A 20,514-nucleotide genomic window follows, 5' to 3' on the forward strand; every position below is an offset into this window, starting at 1 on the left:
TTAGGCTGCATCTTTGGCTAAAGTGTCAGATTTTAATGTAATGATTTTACTTTTTAGCCACCCGAACTTCCAGTCAGGTCACATTCCCAGTGGACTTCTTTGAGCACAACCAGCAGCTGACAGAGGTGGAGTTTGGGGGCAATGACTTGTTGCAGGTCTACAATGGACAGCAGATCAAACACAGGCTCAACTCAACTGGGATGTATGTCGCCAACACAAAGGTAGGGACATTTTGACATCATTCTCTGTTGGAAAAGGTGTAAATGACTTCTGTGATGAATTGCTACTGTCAACCATGAGTGTGTGTTTTATAGGCTATTGTGAACAAAAAATGATTTGAAGAGTAGTAATATATATGTATATGAACACATGCACGTCATCTGCCTGCAGCTGTGTTGAAACTTTAGCATTTTTTGTCATCTATTGTCACATAATTTAACAAAACAACAGTACAACACTGAGCAATTGAGCATTATATGCATCCAAACAAAATAAATAATTGACAAAGGGCGACCTGTATTTCACAATTGAGCTGCTATAGAAACAATGCAGCCATACGTTCTGAGCATGGCTATATATGTTGGTTGTAGTGTTGCACTGTTAGACAAAATGGGTAAAACACAACAAATATTGACATGAATCTGGTTGTTTCCTTCTAGCCTGGGGGATTCACAGTGGAGGCAGTCAACAACAACAGTTCAATGGTGATGACGGGCATGCGGGTGCAGGTGGGCACTCAGGCCATTGAGAGGGCTCCTTCCTACGTGGAGGTCTTTGGACGCACCATGCAGATAAACCTGACAAGAGCCCGCTGGTTCGACTTTCCCTTCACCCGAGAGGAGGCCCTGCAGGCCGACAAGAAGCTGTCTATATTTAGTAAGAGCAAGAGATGATTATACCTTAGTGTTGATGGGTGGATATTTTTTGTCACCGCTAGTAATATCCAATCGTGTGGATTATCTATTAATTCAGAAATCAATCTAGTCATTGTTGTAGCTTCTTGATGTAAGGATTTAACTAAATGGGCAACACTAAAGCACTGTTTCATCTTTCTGTTCATTTTAAAGTTGGAGCGTCTGTTGACCCAGCTGGAGTCACCATGCTTGATTCAATCAAGATCTATGGTAAAACCAAGGAGCAGTTTGGCTGGCCTGAGGATCCACCAGAGGACTTCTCCTCTGCTTCGGTTAACAATGTCTGCAGTCCCAACCTCAACCAGGGCAATGGCACCTCTGATGGAGACATAGCCACCCCTACCACCACCAGTGGCAGTGTGCTGGAGAGGTATGGGCTTTCCACTTTAGGCTTCAGAAGGTCAACACAATTTGTTGGCATTTACACTTCTCAATCCTCTGCAGTTAAATTAACCACACTCATGATCTGATGAGATAGTGTGACCATTTCTTTGACTTTCAAATGGCTACTTCTATCCTTTTAATACCGTGTCCTTTAGCCAACATTCCTGTTCTTTAAATGAGTTTCTTTTCCAGCTAAATAATGATATAATGTTAATAGAAGTTGTGTTAAATTAATTATTCATATTGTGATAAGATGTAACACATTTTATCCATGTCACACACTCCTGGCATATCTTTGTCCTTCATGAGTCCAGTTATACAGCAGGAGTTGTTGAGGATGATCTTGAAGTTCTAACAATGGGGGTTGGGTTCTCTCTAGAGTATTTAGTGCATGGCTATCGTGATGTCATCTTTTCTTGCATGCTTCTCTTATGTTCAACTGAATCATTTAATTTCACTTGTTTCTTTCTGTGATCCTCACACTTTGTTTTTGTTCTTTTTCTTTTGCTCCCAAAAATACAATAAAAAGTTGTGAAACTGAGTCCTTATCAACCTTGGACCGGTTAGTAACTGCCCTTTCTCTGCTTGTTTGTATGGTTTTGTGCATGTGTGCCAGTTTGTGTGTCCATGCTTGAGACTGTGAACATGCCATGCATCATTGCCACACACAGCAACATTTTTTCCTATTCTTGCATTCAGTGTTGTTTTGGCATTTAGATCAGCACAGACTGCAAAAGGTTAAGATTTGCTCTTTATTCTTTTTGTTTGGTTGATCTAAGGAGAAAGCTGCAGTAGAAGCACTGTTGATCTTCTTTCTCAATTTCAGGTTGGTGGTCAGCTCCCTTGAGGCTTTGGAAAGCTGCTTTGCAGTAGGGTCCTCCAGTGAAAAGGTAAACGGATGAAGATTTAGTAACACATTTGAATGAAAAACCCTGTGTTAAACTTGCTTGCCTTTAGGGAACATTGTTGACTGCATGTCTTTAACTCTGTGTAGGAGAAGAATAAGGCTGCAGCGCTGGAGTTGGCAACTCTACTCCTGTCCATGCCAACCCCTGCTGGTGTGCAACAGCAAACCAAAGGACTTCTTGCCAGCCTGCACACCAGTCGAACTGCCTACCACAACCACAAGGTAAAAAAATCAGACCAGACTAAAGTGAGAACATTTTCCATGCATGCGGTGTTGTAATGGACCCAGCAAAATAAGTGCAAATTACTTTAAGTGAAAGATTAAATGTTACATTTAGTATCATGTTGATAATGGTTTTCAGTCATCCGGTACATTTAGTACTTTTAAGTCAGGAAGGGACATTTAGTAAGTCAGGGAAAGTGGAGAACCAGATCACGGTGGCATAAGTATTGGACTGTTGAATCTTTATGAAGGAAGTAAGCCAACATGATTGTTTGGCAATTTTATGGGAATAGTGTGAAGCCAGCAGTGCAGAAAAAGTGTTGGTTCTTGTTCATCACCTATCAACGGTGAAATGTGTAAATAAAGTTTGTTCAGAAACCACAACCTACTTTTTTAGGTGTTAAATGTTGTGCTCATCCTATACATCACTTATGAAGAACTAATGCAACGTTTATCTGTCATCAGGATCAGTCCTTGCTGAGTAACGCAGTGCAGTGTCTGAATAGCTGCAGCCGTGAGGGGAGGGAGCTTGACCCTGATGTCTTTCAGAGGCTCGTGATCACTGCCCGCTCCATTGCAATCATGAGACCCAACAACTTGGTGCATTTCACAGAAACAAAGTCATTACACCATGACTCTGGTAAGAAGCTAGTCTGGTGACAAATCTTGAATATCAGTTTGTGTGTACATAATTTATATCGTTACCCACTTGTTGTTAACAGACATGCCAAAATATATTCTTCAAAACAACTGTTGTTGTTTCTAAGTGACTTGGAAACATACATAACCTTTCAATAAATAAATGGAATAAACTTATTCATACTCTTCTCTTCCTAACCCAGAAATGCCAGAGGACGGCCAAAAACACGTGGATGGTGAAAGCTGTAATTTCATCACTCAGCTGTTGAATAACTTCTGGAAGCTCCATGCCCTGAAACCAAAGAACGCGTTTCTCGCTCCTGCTTGCCTGCCTGGTAAGTACATTGACTGCATGTGAAAAATGTGTCTAAGTTATAAGTACATTACAGTACAGTACATTTAAATGTTATGTAGAACATTTACAATAATGTATACCGTCTGAAAGTATCTGATTTCTTTACATCTAGTTGAAAACGATGTGAATTTGTTTTCTTGTCATCCATTTAAGGCCTAACTCATGTGGAAGCAACAGTAAATGCCTTGGTGGACATCATCCATGCATACTGCACCTGTGAACTGGATTACATCAATGTAGCCTCTAAAATCTACATGCAAATGTTACTGTGCCCAGTAAGTATAGTACTTCTGTTGATCACTGGAAACATGATATAATTGACATTTATGAAAGCATGTGAATAGATATAAAATCAGTCACTGCCGAATGGTCTTGATTTGCCAAACTTTGGGAATAAAATGTTTTACCATTTCTGTGGAGCAATGGCTGTTTCCATTGTAACATTCTAATCACCACCCTATTGATACTTTTGCTCATGCAAGGCTGTTTAAGGGTATTTATAATTATTATTATTATTATTATTATTATTATTATTATTATTTATAATCAGGATTTTGAGGACCAGTAAATTACTTGACATAATTATATCTCACAGTTAGAATATGAACTGTTACACAAGTTACTGTAAGTTAAAGACAGCATACAGGCTCTCATCAGGTAACCATTGTGTATTTGAACCAATGCAGGACACAGCTGTGAGCTTTGCTTGTAAGCAGGCTCTGATCAGAGTGCTTCGACCAAGAAACAAACGGCGCCATGTGACCCTTCCATCTCCCCCACGCTCCAATACACCCATGGGTAAGTTTGCACCGGCTGTATACAAAACTGTGTGTGAATGTTCATTCTGCGATGTGGTAGTGCTTGGGTATTCAAGTGTGAGTTCCGAATGTTTATTGTTACAAGGCATTAGGACAGTTACAGTTTCAAAAGGTTTAGTGCACACATCTCATGTCTGTGATGTGTAGTAAAACAAACAGTGTCTAAACAAAGAATTAAAACCTGTGATGAGGCTCTTGTAACCACAAGTGGATTCAGATCTCTAAAACATGTCGGTTGATTTCCTTTATCAGGAGACAAGGATGATGATGATGACGATGATGCAGATGACAAAATGCAGTCGTCGGTGCTGACTGGAGGAGAAGAGGGTAGACAGGAGAGTCAGGAGCAGAGTGAAGTGGACCATGGTGACTTTGAGATGGTGGTGAGCACAAGGGTCAATTAAGTCTGTGGGTTATATTTGACATTACTGCTGCGTTGTTAACATTGTGAGAGGAAATGGGTACATGTCGAGCAAGCACATACACCGCTCACACACAAAAAATATATAATTTGAAGTAAAAAATAATAGTGAACCTTGTTCTTATTTCCCTGGCATATGAACCTTAAAATATAACTCTTAGTTAGCAACTGTTTCATCTTAAGCTGTATTTGGGAGAAATAATAACACCTTTGTTTTTCTTTCTACTACAGTCGGAGTCCATGGTCCTGGAGACAGCAGAGAATGTCAACAATGGAAATCCATCTCCTCTGGAGGCTCTGCTGGCTGGAGCTGAGGGTTTCCCCCCCATGCTGGACATTCCTCCTGATGCAGATGATGAGACTATGGTAGAGCTGGCCATTGCTCTGAGCCTTCAGCAGGATCAACAAGGTCAAGAACCAAAAAATATATAAGATGAAGCATTAACTCTGTGGTAAACGAGAATGCCTCACAGTCCCACTTCGAATTTAGACACTCTCCCCATCTGTGGATGAAACGGTTTGCAACCGTACAGAACAGTTGTTCGAACCAAAAAATTTGACTTGTGGACAGTTAGTAAGCACCGAGAATTTGATATCAATTCTAGATAGATGATAAGATGGATAATACCACCAACACAATTAACACATTTTATAGTTTCATATTGCTTTAACAGTGATTACAAAAATGAAACTTAAAGTTATTGTAACACTTCAGAAACTAAATTAAAAATATTGTTTTGGACAGTAGTTACACATAATTTTTAAATTTAAACACAAGCAGTGTTTTTTTGTGAGTAGTGCTAACATACTGTACATGTTTTTGACATTTTCAGGGAGTAGCAGCAGTGCTCTTGGCCTTCAGAGCCTCGGCCTGTCTGGCCAGGCCCCAAGCTCCTCTTCATTGGATGCTGGCACCCTTTCAGACACCACCGCATCAGGTAACAAGATCACCTCTGTAGTAGTGTGAGGTTGAAGTTTTTAGATCTGAAAGGTCACAGTGGCTAGTACATCCTTCACATAAGACACTAAAATATTTTTCTCTTTGCTACAATTTTGAATTAAAATAGTCAATATCTCACAGCATGTGTGATAATATTCTACATTAAAGCTTATCACCTAATCTGTGGCACATCTTAGTTTAGTGTTTTGAAATTTAAGTATTGCTCATCCTCTAATATTTGCTGAAGAAGGTAGCAATTATGTACGATAATACCCACAGTAGCTTAAACATAAACTTGAATGGCAGGTTGTTTGAACGTGTTGCATGCTTTATTGCATTGTTGGTGAACAAGTACGAACTAAAATCATGTATCCTGGCCAGATGACCGTGGTGTATTTACTGTTACAGCTATTGCTATGATTTCAGCCCCGGCATCGGATGATGAGGGCAGCACAGCTGCTACTGATGGTTCCACACTGCGGACCTCCCCAGCTGAGCATGGCGGCAGTGTGGGCTCAGAGAGTGGAGGTTCTGCAATCGACTCTGTAGCCGGGGAACACAGTGGTGGGTGATTGCAGAGAAACAACAGTGGCCCTAAACACAACTAAATGCGAAATATTGTGTTTGTTCTGTCAGCCTGATAGTCAAAATGTTATATATTATATTGTTATATATGCATGTCTAATATTGTATTGTATCGTATCTGTTAACTACAAAGACCGTATAAGTCTTTACAGACTCATTTCATTTTTCTTTTTAAAGTAAGACCATAACACTTGCTTAGTATATATTATCATGTTTCCAGTTTGCTTAGTTGCATTTGTGTATGCATTTGTGTGTACAGTGTCAGGACGCAGCAGTGCATATGGGGACACCGCAGTGGAGGGCCACCCTGCCGGTCCAGGCAGCGTCAGCTCCAGCACTGGAGCCATCAGCACCACCACAGCCCAGCAGGAAGGTGAAGGCTCAGAAGGAGAAGGAGAGACCGAGGGAGACATCCACACAAGCAACAGGTCAGACATCCCAAATGCAAAGCAGGAGTTCAGATAAAGAAGAAGGTTTAAGATTATGCTGACACATTTTTGGGAGCGGACCAAAATGGTCAACTCAGTTGTAGAACATTTTTATTTATTTTATTTTGTGTTTCTTGTCAGGCTGCACATGGTTCGTCTTATGCTACTGGAGCGTTTGCTTCAGCATCTTTCTCAGCTCCACAATGTAGGTGGAGTTCAAGCCATCCCCTACATGCAGGTCATCCTAATGCTGACCTCTGACCTGGATGGCGAGGATGAAAAGGATAAGGGTGCCTTGGATGACCTGCTAGCACAGCTCATTGCTGAACTTGGCATGCACAAGAAGGTAAACACAGTCTCCTTATGATGCATCAGGCTTAAAACTGTCATCGTTTTACTTAATCCATGTTATTCCTCTGCAGGATGTGTCCAAGAAGAATGAACGTAGCTCCATCAATGAAGTTCACCTGGTCATCATGAGACTGCTCAGTGTTTTCATGTCTCGAACCAAATCTGGCTCCAAATCCTCTTCTGAGGTACATCCTCTTTGTTTTCTATGACTGAATTTCTCTATGGACAGCTTTTTATGCATGTTCAAAATGAAGTTGCCTGTACATTGTACTTACATGCCAGTTACCCCCTCTTTCTTTCTTCCAGTCATCTTCGCTTATTTCAAATGCCACAGCGACTGCCTTGCTCAGCCTCGGTGCTATTGACTACTGTCTCCACGTGCTCAAATCCCTCCTGGAGTTCTGGAAGAGCCAACAGGGTGAAGAGGAGCCTGTGGCCACAAGCCAGCTCCTCCGACCACACACAGCCTCCTCTCCCCCAGACATGAGCCCTTTCTTCCTGCGCCAATATGTCAAGGTATCAGACAACAGCAGGCATCTTTATTTTTAAAACTGAAAAAAAAAGTGATATTCGTACAAGGAATGGTTTGTGAACTGACTGTGTTGCTCCTTCCCTTAGGGACATGCTGCTGATGTGTTTGAAGCCTACTCACAGCTTTTGACTGAAATGGTTCTCCGGCTGCCATATCAGATCAAGAAGATTGCTGACACCAACCCACGTATCCCACCTCCTGTCTTTGACCATTCCTGGTTCTACTATCTGTCTGAAGTAAGCGGTTGAGTTTATCACTTGTGTGATATTCCTTTTCAACCTCTGTCTACACAAAACACAGAAATACAACCTCTTAATTCTGTATTTCTTTTCTCCCCAGTATCTGATGATTCAACAGACACCATTTGTCAGGAGGCAAGTCAGAAAGTTGTTGCTGTTCATCTGTGGCTCAAAGGAAAAATATCGCCAGCTGCGGGATCTGCACACTCTTGACTCCCATGTGCGCAGCATCAAGAAGCTCCTGGAGGAGCAGGGCATCTTCCTCCGGGCTGGTGTTGTCACAGCCACGTCTGGTTCGGCTTTACAGTATGACACACTCATCAGTCTGGTGAGTGTCCTCTGAACAGTCATTCAGACTGCTCATACAGAGCCTCTTTTGTGTGCTGTGTATTGGCTATAAATTATGTGTACTTCATGCTCCATTGTTTCATTATTTTTTTTAATTTGCTATATTCTTGTTAATATTCCATTTCTTTGCTCTGTGATAGTACTGTCATCTGCTGTAAGGATTGAACTTTTTGTAACTTTCTGTGCACAAGTGTAACTTGCTTCTCTTGGTGCAGATGGAGCATCTGAAAGCTTGTGCTGAAATTGCCACTCAGAGGACAATCAACTGGCAGAAGTTCTGCATGAAGGATGACTGTAAGTTGTTTCAGATCAGCTTTTGTAACTAGAAACAAAGAAGCTTTTAAGGCTACTCATGTTAACATCATTCTCCTCTCTTTATTTTCCCTCCTCTTACCTGTTTGTCTTCTCTGTTCAGCTGTGTTGTACTTCCTCCTACAAGTGAGCTTCCTAGTTGATGAGGGTGTTTCCCCTGTACTTTTACAACTGCTGTCCTGCGCCTTGTGTGGCAGTAAGGTGCTTGCCAGCTCCTCTTCCTCCTCGTCATCATTCTCCGGAGGGGGCTCTGGTAGTGCTGGACAGACAGGAGCTTCTCAGTCCTCTCAGAGCAAGTCATCCAGTAAAAAGAGCAAAAAAGAGGACAAGGAGAAAGACAAAGAGGGTGAGGCAACAACGCCAACTTTCTTATACTTCATACCAATTCTTGTTTAGATTGTACACATTCAATGCTGAAACAGGCTCAAGCCCCCCAATGAACCTGAACAGGTTATTTGGGTATCAAAAATGGATAGTAGATGCTAATGCCTTGACTGTGTTGTATCTTTGCTGACTGATAACAGGTGATGGAGTTGGCAGCCAGGAGGATCAGCTGTGTATGGCTCTGGTCAGTCAGCTTAACAAGTTTGCAGACAAAGAGACCCTCATCCAGTTCTTGCGCTGCTTCCTGCTCGAGTCAAACTCATCATCTGTGCGCTGGCAAGCCCACTGCTTGGCACTTCACATCTACAGGTACTGTAGCCATCTAACACATTCAGACATAAACAGGCAACTTAGTTTGGCCCCAAACTCAAACACAAAGCGAGCCTAGGCGCTAAATTTAGACTACCTTGTTTTTAGACTGGATGATTGAACATAAAGTTGAAGCACGAATGAACAAACAATGGAAAGAATGTGGGAATGAGCGCAACAATAAATTATTAAATGGTGAAATCACATTGTTGGTATGTGAATCTCTCTGTAGGAACTCCAGTAAATCTCAGCAGGAGCTGTTGCTGGAGCTGACTTGGGCCATCTGGCCTGAGCTGCCCGCATATGGCCGCAAAGCTGCCCAGTTTGTCGACCTGCTTGGATACTTCTCACTTAAAACCCCTCAGACAGAGAAAAAGGTTTGTTCAAAAGCCTCACATGCAATATTTGTACTGATTCTAGGGTAGTAATTGTTGTGAAATTGTTATACTGTTGCCTTATATTTTATAATATCATGAACATCTGACTTTTTGTGATTAACAATTTAAAAATTGGACTGTGTCCAAAATGTACTCAAAGTACTCTTCTGGATGTCTGAGCCTTTTCATCATTCAGCAGAACATAGCCATCACAATGATAATGCTGTGAAATCTCTGTCAAACTGTTTCTCTATTAAATTGTTTCCCTTTTCTGTTCTAGTTGAAAGAGTATTCTCAGAAAGCTGTGGAAATCCTGAGGGCACAAAACCATATCCTGACGAATCACCCCAACTCCAACATCTACAAGTATGTCTACAAAAACATACTATCTATAAGCAAGAAGAATGCAATTATAAGTTGTGGACATTGTCTTAATACGAATTTGATATTTTTCCTTTTGCAGCACTCTGTCTGGTTTAGTGGAGTTTGATGGGTTTTTCCTGGAGAGTGACCCCTGCTTGGTGTGCAACAATCCAGAAGTTCCCTTCTCGGTATGTGAAACATAACTTCACTTAATGGATACAATTGCTAACCAGCAAAAAAAAAAAAAGGTTTAGCTAATTCAATTCAAATGCAATTTTTTCTTTCTTTGTAAGTTTGCACTGCTTTTGCATTGGTAAAGATTGGTTAGACTATGGTTAGTTTTTGGTTTGAAATGTGAACAGTGAATACCAAATGTGACAAGCTGAGGACATTCTTCTTTATTTCCATACTACTGTTGTTTATCATGCAAAAGGTATGCAAAAGCAAACAGAATAAGGACAGGTCATAAGACCACCCATAAGAGGGCCTTTGTAAGACCCTGCTGGCATAAACACAGTCTATTATTGTTTTAAAAAATTGTCTTGTTTGCCCTCCAGAATATAAAACTGTCATCAATCAAAGTGGACACCCGTTACACCACCACTCAGCAGGTCGTCAAACTCATTGGCAGCCACACCATCAGCAAAGTCACAGTGAAGATCGGTGACCTCAAACGCACCAAAATGGTCCGCACCATCAATCTGTACTACAACAACAGGACTGTACAGGCTATTGTGGAGCTGAAGAACAAGTATGTTTACTAATCATACGTTCATAATGTTTTTTTAACAAAAATGTTATAAGATACAAGTTTACATATTGGCCACAAGTAACAGTTTCACTCTCGGCAGTATAAAGTAAATCAACTTGTTTTCTCTTTTTAGGCCCGCTCGCTGGCACAAAGCCAAGAAAGTTCAGCTGACCCCAGGACAAACGGAGGTAAAGATCGACCTTCCTTTACCCATCGTTGCTTCCAACCTGATGATCGAGTTCTCCGATTTTTATGAGAACTATCAGGCCTCCACTGAGACCCTGCAGTGTCCACGCTGCAGTGCATCGGTGCCAGCCAACCCTGGGGTGTGTGGCAACTGTGGCGAGAACGTCTATCAGTGTCACAAGTGCAGGTACGCAACGCAGCAGGCTTCCTCTACAGGTCTGAAAAGATTGGGGAACATATGATAATGATTGGAAACACTGCAGTTTATTGTATTTGAAATTGATTGTTGTTTTCTGTTAGGTCAATCAACTACGATGAAAAAGACCCCTTCCTGTGCAATGCCTGTGGTTTCTGCAAATATGCCCGATTTGATTTCATGCTATATGCTAAACCATGCTGTGCTGTGGATCCCATTGAGAATGAGGAAGACAGGAAAAAGGTAAGCGGTCACTCTGTGGGAAATACAAGTTAAAGGTGAGGAGTAAAAAGGGGGTTGCCATTCAAAAAAAAATTTGCTTGATTGGCAAAATAGTCAAAAGTCTCTATCTCTACCTTCATCTTCCCTATTTATCTCTTAATCTTTAATATATCTTTTTCCTGCAGGCTGTGACTAACATCAATACCCTGCTTGACAAAGCTGACAGGGTCTACCACCAGCTGATGGGTCACCGACCCCAGTTGGAGAGCCTCCTGTCTAAAGTCAATGAAGCGGCACCAGAGAAACCACAGGTCAGTCTCAAGGGAGCCCTGAACACTACATAAGAAATTGAGGCATGAGCAATGTTAAGAAAGCCTCTTTAACCACATTTGCAACTGATTATAATGTGAGGCACAGTTTCTACTGATACACATCACATATATTCTTTGGATATTTTTTAGATAAGTCTTTCAAAAATACGATTTTGTGATGCGACTGAAATACATTGATAGCAGCCTACAAATAGTATTGACATGGCAGAAGTACAGCAGAACTGCCCAAATGTACGACATGAGGTCATTTATAGCAGCTAATTGTATTTTTGTAGACTATTTTCCTGTTTCCTTAGAAATGTTTAATTAGGCCTCTTTTATCTAATTTCTACAGTTTTATCTCATGATATTCTTTTCCTCTCTTTCCCTCAGGATGACACTGGAGCAGGAGCAGGACTCGGTACATCTTCTGCTAATGTGAACAGATACATTCAGCAGCTGGCTCAAGAATACAGCGGAGACTGCAAGACATCATTTGATGAGCTCTCCAAGATTATACAGGTTACTGAGGAAATATAATGATCTTAGTAACTGGTGCATTTAGTTTTTATCCCCACTCACATAAAACTCTGGGCTTTTTTCTGTTCACAGAAAGTGCTTGCATCTCGTAAAGAGCTTCTGGAGTACGATCTGCAGCAGAGAGAAGCTGCCACCAAGTCATCCCGCAGTAGCAGCAGCCACCAGCCCACCTTCACCGCCAGTCAGTACCGCGCGCTCTCTGTGCTGGGCTGCGGCCACACCTCCTCAACCAAGTGCTATGGCTGTGCCTCAGCTGTCACGGGCCACTGTATCACGCTGCTCCGTGCACTGGCCACTAACCCAGCCCTCCGGCAGATCCTGGTCCTCCAGGGTCTCATCCGTGAGCTGTTTGAGTATAACTTGCGGCGAGGTACAGCAGCCATGAGGGAGGAGGTGCGCCAGCTGGTCTGTCTTCTCACCCGGTATGTCCCTCCCCCTTAGTGTAGATAAGTACTAGAGTTGAGGCACTAATTCTCACTAAGGTGTTGGAATGAAAGTATGTATGTATGTATGTATGTATGTATGTATGTATGTATGTATGTGTGTATGTATGTGTATGTATATATATATATATATATATATATATATATATATATATATGTACTCTAAATTTGCTTTTCACACTTAGCTGTCTGTATAAACTCTTTGATCAGTGTGTTGTATTGGTAATTAAATGTCATTTTGTATCTTGTTTCCTTCCATATTTTCCTGCTTCAGAGATCATCCAGAGGCCACTCAGCAGATGAATGACCTCATTATTGCCAAGGTGTCGGCTGCCCTCAAAGGCCATTGGGCCAATCCTGACTTGGTATGTCCTATTACATATCCCACGGGAAGAAGTTAGACGAAAGAAACATTAAGAGAAATTTCTGCAGAAATATTATTTTTTGTTGGAAAATCACATCTGTATCTAAATCGTGGAGCTCCTGGATTGAGCAGGTTAACTTTGTTGAAGAATTCCAAATATTGATATGAACTTGATGTCTTCTTCTCCCAACAGGTTAGTAATCTGCAGTATGAAATGCTGCTGCTGACAGACTCCATTTCAAAAGAGGGTGGATGCTGGGAGTTACGGTTACGTTGTGGTAAGCCTGATTTCCTAACCTCCATTTACAAGATGGTGTATTTTTTTTACTTTCAGGCTGCAGATTAGTTTCATGGGCAAGATCTTATGTCCTAGTCTAGTTGAGTTTTTCAGGTTCCTTACTGTGGCCTTAAGTTTCATTCTTGTTTGTATTGTTACAATTCTGTATGTATTCTCTATGTTCAATATTGGTCTAGTTAATAACAATATGGTGCATCACAATACATCCTCTACACCAACTATCAGCCCAATTGTATGATTGTGATTGGTTGAGAGTTGGGAGACATTCAGCCTGACTTTTTGTACTATTTTATATCCTTGCAGCCCTCAGTCTGTTCCTCATGTCAGTGAATATAAAGACACCAGTTGTGGTGGAGAACATCACTCTCATGTGCCTGAGAATCCTGCAAAAGCTGATCAAGCCCCCGGCTCCCACTAGCAAGAAGAACAAGGTAAATATGCTATAACTCTGCCATTCAGCTGCTGCTCTCTTGGCTTTCATTTGCCTTTAAGTCTTTAAGTAGTTTACAAGGACATGATAAGGTGAAGAACTTTGGATGACCCAGCAGTTATTTGAAACAAACAGAGACAAAACAGAGCTGTAACCTAGACGAAGAATCACTGAATACCTTTTTGTTCTGATAAATTAGAAAAAAAATTAGCTCAGATAATGTAAGAATTACATATACAGTGTCTGTCAGTAAGCACTTGGTTGTATCGTGTTCCCTTACACAACAGCATGTGTTTGCTTTTGGTTAAAGGATGCTGCAATTGAGTCGCTGACCACAGTCAGGCCCTACAGTAATGAAATCCATGCCCAGGCCCAACTCTGGCTCAAGAAGGATCCCAAAGCATCATACGAGGCCTGGAAAAAATGTCTCCCTGCAAGAGGTAAATATGGTGTCAGAACAACTGCACAATATATCAGTGAAGCAACACGGTTCTCTTTTTTTCAGTGAAATACTGAAAACTAATGATGATGAAATGAAATTCACTGTTGAATTTCTCTTGATAACCACAGGCCAGGAGGCTGTGTCAAAGCCTCAGGGGAAAGCCGAGTTGCGAAGGCAGTACCTGTTGGAGAAGTATGTGTGGAAGTGGAAGCAGTTCATGAGGTCCAGAAAAGGTGAAGGTCTCTTCCCTCGCCTGCTCAAACTGAGCCACAACAACTGGCTGCGGCAGGTACAAAAAAAAAATTAATTTGTTTTGTTGCAAGTATTAGTATACTACTTTGCTTGTTTTCCGCTGTAGTCTCATTAGTATCTTTTGCTAAGGAGCCAGTAATCACTCAATACATATTTTGTTGCAGGTCCTTTTCACACCTGCAACTCAGGCAGCCAGACAGGCAGCTTGCACTATTGTGGAGGCCTTAACCACAATCCCCAGCCGCAAGCAACAAGTCCTGGACCTGCTCACCAGGTATGATCCTCAAACAGACAATCAGCAAGTCAAACAAACATCGTGTTTTGCACTATTAGGGATTCATAAACTATTCTTAGATTACTGTAAGATTTCTTTGGTATTATAAGTTAATATATACAGTATGTTAGTGTATATACTGTGTGTCACCTCAGTAAAATTGTTAACAGTGACAGAAAAAAATGCTGTCACAGAAATTTGAATAAAAGTGATTGTCATTTTTAAACAAATCAGATGCTTCTTTGCTGTATTGAAGGTCAATAATGTCTCAAGCAAAAGTTTGGTGAAAACTAACAATAATCAAGACTTTTTTTGTGGTATGTGGTATGGAGACTTAAACTAGGTTTAGCACTTAGAACCCAACTGTAGACCTGACTTGGTGTTTAAAAGACTCTTACTGTGTGTGTCTCTCAGTTATCTGGATGAGTTGAGTGTCGCTGGAGAGTGTGCGGTGGAGTATTTGGGTTTGTACCAGAAGCTGATCAAGCCAACACACTGGAAGGTTTACCTGGCAGCCCGTGGAGTCCTGCCCTACATCGGCAACCTGATCACCAAGGTAATGGACTGAAATTCAAAAGAATATAATTTTATAAGATAAACATAGTGTTTTCATAGATTATCTCTATATGCCATTGGTTTACTTGAATTAGAATCTTTAGATAAGTTGAAATTAATTAAATTCTTAGCTTTAATTTCATTGCATTTCAAATGTTTGGTATCCATACACATATCAAATGTCAATAATCAGATCTCTCAATTCTGTTTAATTCCCTGTTCAGGAAATTGCCAATCTGCTGGCTCTGGAGGAGGCCACACTGAGCACAGACTTGCAGCAAGGCTACGCCCTTAAGAGCTTGACTGGTACATTAGTTTCAGTCCTGTTGTGTATCTGAGCATGAAATCTGACATGACACTGTAGGGTTTAAATGAGACTTTCACCACCATTATACAGTGAATCATAGCGTCGATCTTTATAGTACAAGTAAACTTCTGACTAATTTTTGAATGTTGTTTTCATGCCTTTTCTTGAATATTTAATTGATTTAAATATGTTTGGTGCCACTGCAGGATTACTGTCTTCTTTCGTGGAAGTGGAATCCATTAAGCGGCATTTCAAAAGTAGGTTGGTCGGCACGGTGCTCAACGGCTACCTGTGTCTGAGGAAACTTGTGGTGCAGCGCACCAAGCTCATCGATGAGACTCAGGACATGCTGCTCGAGATGCTGGAGGACATGACAACAGGTCTGCACCGACTCACCTTCAACAGACATGGAATCTAAATTGTAGTTTCACTGCTTCATTTTGGTGTTTACAGCACTTTTGTGGGGTTTTTTTTAATATAGGAAAAGCTTTGTTCCAGTCCAGGACATTTAAATGATTTCTGGTAGTTAAGTCTTTGACTGTCGTTTCAACATTTCAACAAAGTAGATGAAGTATAAATTACAAATCTGCCTATGTTTTCTACAAAAGAAAGAATCTTGTGAAATTAATAAATCAGCATGTGTCATATGTGTTTAAACATCACCATTGTAAATCTTGTGCTAATCATAGGTACTGAGTCTGAAACCAAAGCCTTCATGGCAGTGTGCATAGAGACTGCTAAGCGGTACAACCTGGATGACTACAGGACACCGGTGTTCATTTTTGAGAGGCTCTGCAGTATCATCTATCCTGTGAGTTACCTTTATCCTGGTCAATTTCAGTTGGAAAAGTCCTACAGAATAATGCTCAAAAATTGAGTCTAGCTGTGAATTTGTCTTCAGCTGAAGTTTTTGTTTCCTCCTCGGCATTTAGGAGGAGAATGAGGTGACAGAGTTCTTTGTGACGCTGGAGAAGGATCCTCAGCAGGAGGACTTCCTGCAGGGCCGCATGCCAGGAAACCCCTACAGCAGCAACGAACCAGGTATCGGTCCTCTGATGAGGGACATCAAGAACAAGATCTGCCAAGACTGCGACCTGGTGGCGCTGCTTGAAGACGACAGTGGCATGGAGGTAAAAATGTGTATTCTCTACAATGTGTATTGTATATACTCTTCCCGGTTTCTGATTGGATTCTAAAATCTGACATAATGTTTTTAATGCCACTATGTTTTTCCTCCAGCTTCTGGTAAACAACAAAATCATCAGCTTAGATCTGTCAGTGGCAGAGGTCTACAAGAAGGTCTGGTGCCCTACAAATGAGGTGAGAGTCCTCGTGTGTTTGACACTAAATGATTGACTCTTTTAGAACATTCAGAATTGTGTGTTACAGTTGGTCATGGACCTTGTTTTTTTTAAAGGGTGAGCCAATGAGAATCATCTACCGAATGAGAGGTCTCCTGGGAGATGCCACTGAGGAGTTCATAGAGTCACTGGACTCAACCACAGGTTAGTCTTATTTTGGCTGTACAGTATGTTAATAATTCTAAGTCAAACATAGCTTGTTCACATGTTTCTAAATCTAATAGAACATGTAGTGATGCGTAAGCCATTAGCCTCATGCTCTTTAGCGTCACACATGCCTGTAATTAATACTCTCTTGAAAGAGTGATGAATGTTTAAAATTGCATGACAACTGAAGAAAAAATGTTTTACTGGATCTACAGATGAGGAGGAGGATGATGAAGAGGTGTACAAGATGGCAGGAGTCATGGCTCAGTGTGGAGGACTGGAGTGTATGCTCAATCGGCTTTCTGGAATAAAAGATTTTAAACAAGGAAGACATCTGCTCACTGTAAGCCAACATTTTCTTTTTTTTTTTTTTTCTTTTTTTTTTTGCCAAAAAGGTGTTTAAGATAAGAGGGTAATCTTTGTTCTCTGACCTTCAAAGCAAACTCTTCTCTAGATACAAGATTAATAAAAGGAGTAGTAAGAGGTTTCAACATTCCAGTTTATCCATCCAGAATAAACTAATACCTTTCTCATTTAATATTGATTTAAGTCATAATGAAAACTTAGTTCACAAAAGTGTCTGATTCAGATGTCTTGACACTGGTTTACCTGGGTTACAAAGGCCTTATGCAGTTTTTATAAATGCATTATATATAAGAAGTGTGCATCTGATCTTTCTCACCCACAGGTTTTGCTGAAGTTGTTCAGCTATTGTGTGAAGGTGAAGATCAATAGGCAGCAGCTGGTCAAACCAGAGATGAACACACTCAACGTCATGCTAGGAACTCTAAACCTGGTGAGTGTTAAAATGACTGTGTTGTCTGATTAGTGGGCAGCAGGGGAACTAATGCAGCATCATTCAATTTATCAAATTCAGATTGGAGTGAAATATTAACTAGGCTTATATAATAGACTTTAACATTTACTTTGTTCAAGTGTTTTAGAAAACTCTGTCTTAATGTCTTTTTTTCCTGCAGGCTTTGGTTGCAGAACAGGAGAGTAAGGACAGTGGAGGAGCTTCCATAGCTGAGCAAGTCCTGAGCATCATGGAGATCATTCTGGATGAAGCCAATGCCGAGATCTCAGAGGACAAGGTACGCATTCACCCTTCTGAGTAAAGAAGAAACAAAGAACTTTAATATCAAAGACACCATAATTTAATCAAAGCCTGAAAAAATCTATTCTTGGAAATGTTGAATTTTAAACGGGGACTGGTTTGTCTTTCACAGGGTAACCTGCTGCTGACGGGAGACAAAGATCAGCTGGTCATGTTGTTAGACCAGATCAACACCCCGTTTGTGCGCTCCAACCCCAGCGTGCTGCAGGGTCTGCTGCGCATCATCCCGTTCCTGTCCTTCGGTGAACTGGAGAAAATGAGGATCTTGGTGGAACGCTTCAAACCATGTTGCAGCTTTGACAAGTGAGCATCACTTAGCTTTCACTTGCAATTAAGAACATATTTGAAATGAATAGAAACCTTCTCAGCCAGTACAGAGAGTGGTCACATTCTAAAATCAAGCTGATTATTTCATATCTGTACCGCTCTGAAAACCATAATTCAGTGTTTGGGTATTACAGGTTGTGTCTCAGTAGAACTGACCTCTGACTTTGTTTTCTAAGGTACGACGAGGAGCATAGTGCAGATGACAAAGTGTTTTTGGATTGTTTCTGTAAAATCGCCGCTGGAATCAAAAATAACAGCAACGGCCATCAGCTCAAAGATCTTATTCTGCAGAAAGGAATCACACAGAGTGCACTGGACTACATGAAGAAACATATCCCCAACGCCAAAAAGTAGGTCTCTCAGCTTTTATATGACCAAAGCTTGTCTGTCAAAACCTTTGATGACATAAATCATATACATATCTGTGTGATTGGGTAAACCATTATCTTCTTGTTCTGAACTCTTTCGTTAGTCTGGATGCAGATGTCTGGAAGAAGTTCCTCTCTAGACCAGCTCTCCCCTTCATTCTCCGATTGCTCCGTGGTTTGGCGACCCAGCATCCCCCCACACAGGTACTAAATGTTTCAATGAAAATCTCCACTAGGGCTGTCTAATGCCCAACAGTGGAAAACTGATTTCTCTGGATGAGTAATTACAAGATCAACCATTGAAACGTTTGACCCAGCTTGCAAACTTGGGATAAATTATTTTTTTGACCTAACATGACTCGATGTCCTCTTGTCTTCTGCCAAGGTGCTGATAGGCACAGATTCAATAACCAACTTGCACAAGCTGGAGCAGGTATCCAGTGACGAAGGCATTGGCACGCTAGCAGAGAACCTTCTGGAGGCGCTGAGGGAGCACAGTGATGTTAACCTGAAGATTGAAGCAGCACGCAGGGAGACCAGGGCGGAGAAGAAGCGTATGGCCATGGCCATGAGACAGAAGGCCCTGGGAACACTGGGCATGACGGTACTCTTTTCTCTTTTTTCTCCATTTTCTTTATTCATTTTGTCAAAATGCTGTTCATTTCCACTATCGCTTTCATTAACACAGCATAATGTTATATTGTAGATTTTTATTAAATGTGTGCTTAATGTGTTTTCAGACCAATGAGAAAGGTCAGGTGGTGACGAAGACCTCACTGTTGAAGCAAATGGAGGAGTTGATAGAGGAGCCGGGCTTGACCTGCTGTATCTGTAGGGAGGGTTACAAGTTCCAGGTACACACCTTAAAATATCCTCATCTGTGTATAACTACATTATATTATGTTATAAGCCACTTAAATAGTTCATTAGTGCTCGTAAATGGTTAAATATTCAAAGTGTCAGCATCCACTGATAGTAAGTGTAGACAATATGATATTGATATACCAACTTGTGGTGTTCTGAATTAACATATCGGTCCTTGTGTTTCTAGCCAACCAAAGTCCTGGGTATTTACACTTTCACGAAGCGTGTGGCCTTGGATGACTTTGAAAACAAGCCTCGCAAGCAGCAGGGCTACAGCACTGTGTCGCACTTTAACATAGTCCACTATGACTGCCATCTGGCAGCTGTCAGGTAAAAACAAAAACCTGCTGATGTTTAGAGAGGCCTTTTAAAAATTTCTGCTGTAACCTCATTGTTCATTTATTCTAACCTGAGTTTTTTTCCCCTGGGGCAGGCTGGCTCGTGGGCGAGAGGAGTGGGAGAGTGCTGCTCTCCAGAACGCCAACACAAAGTGCAATGGACTGCTTCCTGTGTGGGGGCCACATGTGCCAGAATCAGCCTTTGCTACATGCTTAGCAAGGTAAAATCATGCATTAGCACACACATAGAGGAAAGGTTTCCTTCATGCGGCACACAGTAAAATCCTAACTTGATTTCTCTGTGCTGCACAGGCACAACACATATCTGCAAGAGTGCACAGGCCAGCGGGAGCCCACGTACCAACTCAACATTCATGACACCAAACTGCTGTTCCTCCGCTTTGCTACCGAACAATCGTTCAGCGTCGACACAGGAGGGGGAGGACGAGAGAGCAACATCCACCTCATCCCCTACATCATCCACACTGTGCTCTACGTCCTCAACACGTATGTACATTTCTGATATAAGATGTTTGACAGGAGAAATTACTCATCAGACATTCAATCTGTAACAGGTGAAGAGCTGTAGAGAT

The 20,514-nt window shown here is 41.3% G+C and overlaps 1 protein-coding gene across 4 annotated transcripts in view; it reads left to right on the forward strand.

Annotated features, from left to right (window-relative positions):
* ubr4 (ubiquitin protein ligase E3 component n-recognin 4) overlaps positions 1-20,514 on the forward strand; it is a 47,806-nt gene that overhangs the window by 24,550 nt on the left and 2,742 nt on the right. For 2 of the 4 annotated variants that reach the window (XM_073470479.1, XM_073470480.1), the window contains exons 46-100: positions 58-221; positions 660-876; positions 1,068-1,284; positions 2,125-2,188; positions 2,293-2,427; positions 2,893-3,067; positions 3,270-3,401; positions 3,575-3,696; positions 4,108-4,219; positions 4,492-4,622; positions 4,892-5,069; positions 5,494-5,598; positions 6,027-6,164; positions 6,445-6,613; positions 6,755-6,959; positions 7,036-7,149; positions 7,271-7,480; positions 7,583-7,732; positions 7,836-8,063; positions 8,299-8,377; positions 8,499-8,741; positions 8,920-9,088; positions 9,321-9,465; positions 9,746-9,831; positions 9,929-10,016; positions 10,386-10,579; positions 10,713-10,952; positions 11,066-11,204; positions 11,369-11,494; positions 11,888-12,016; positions 12,107-12,456; positions 12,752-12,842; positions 13,035-13,119; positions 13,443-13,570; positions 13,880-14,009; positions 14,140-14,300; positions 14,428-14,537; positions 14,952-15,093; positions 15,317-15,398; positions 15,606-15,779; positions 16,089-16,210; positions 16,332-16,529; positions 16,639-16,719; positions 16,817-16,904; positions 17,123-17,250; positions 17,596-17,703; positions 17,885-18,001; positions 18,137-18,327; positions 18,528-18,701; positions 18,824-18,923; positions 19,105-19,323; positions 19,460-19,573; positions 19,771-19,913; positions 20,017-20,142; positions 20,234-20,428. In XM_073470479.1, coding sequence (XP_073326580.1) covers positions 58-221; positions 660-876; positions 1,068-1,284; positions 2,125-2,188; positions 2,293-2,427; positions 2,893-3,067; positions 3,270-3,401; positions 3,575-3,696; positions 4,108-4,219; positions 4,492-4,622; positions 4,892-5,069; positions 5,494-5,598; positions 6,027-6,164; positions 6,445-6,613; positions 6,755-6,959; positions 7,036-7,149; positions 7,271-7,480; positions 7,583-7,732; positions 7,836-8,063; positions 8,299-8,377; positions 8,499-8,741; positions 8,920-9,088; positions 9,321-9,465; positions 9,746-9,831; positions 9,929-10,016; positions 10,386-10,579; positions 10,713-10,952; positions 11,066-11,204; positions 11,369-11,494; positions 11,888-12,016; positions 12,107-12,456; positions 12,752-12,842; positions 13,035-13,119; positions 13,443-13,570; positions 13,880-14,009; positions 14,140-14,300; positions 14,428-14,537; positions 14,952-15,093; positions 15,317-15,398; positions 15,606-15,779; positions 16,089-16,210; positions 16,332-16,529; positions 16,639-16,719; positions 16,817-16,904; positions 17,123-17,250; positions 17,596-17,703; positions 17,885-18,001; positions 18,137-18,327; positions 18,528-18,701; positions 18,824-18,923; positions 19,105-19,323; positions 19,460-19,573; positions 19,771-19,913; positions 20,017-20,142; positions 20,234-20,428 — 8,161 coding nt within the window. Of the gene's footprint in view, positions 1-57; positions 222-659; positions 877-1,067; positions 1,285-1,827; positions 1,861-2,124; positions 2,189-2,292; positions 2,428-2,892; positions 3,068-3,269; positions 3,402-3,574; positions 3,697-4,107; positions 4,220-4,491; positions 4,623-4,891; positions 5,070-5,493; positions 5,599-6,008; positions 6,165-6,444; positions 6,614-6,754; positions 6,960-7,035; positions 7,150-7,270; positions 7,481-7,582; positions 7,733-7,835; positions 8,064-8,298; positions 8,378-8,498; positions 8,742-8,919; positions 9,089-9,320; positions 9,466-9,745; positions 9,832-9,928; positions 10,017-10,385; positions 10,580-10,712; positions 10,953-11,065; positions 11,205-11,368; positions 11,495-11,887; positions 12,017-12,106; positions 12,457-12,751; positions 12,843-13,034; positions 13,120-13,442; positions 13,571-13,879; positions 14,010-14,139; positions 14,301-14,427; positions 14,538-14,951; positions 15,094-15,316; positions 15,399-15,605; positions 15,780-16,088; positions 16,211-16,331; positions 16,530-16,638; positions 16,720-16,816; positions 16,905-17,122; positions 17,251-17,595; positions 17,704-17,884; positions 18,002-18,136; positions 18,328-18,527; positions 18,702-18,823; positions 18,924-19,104; positions 19,324-19,459; positions 19,574-19,770; positions 19,914-20,016; positions 20,143-20,233; positions 20,429-20,514 lie in introns of all 4 variants that reach the window. The other 2 variants (XM_073470478.1, XM_073470477.1) reach the window with 2 other exon arrangements.

The sequence above is a fragment of the Pagrus major genome, chromosome 7, assembly GCF_040436345.1.
Source record: "Pagrus major chromosome 7, Pma_NU_1.0".
In the NCBI taxonomy this organism is placed as follows: Eukaryota; Metazoa; Chordata; class Actinopteri; order Spariformes; family Sparidae; genus Pagrus; species Pagrus major.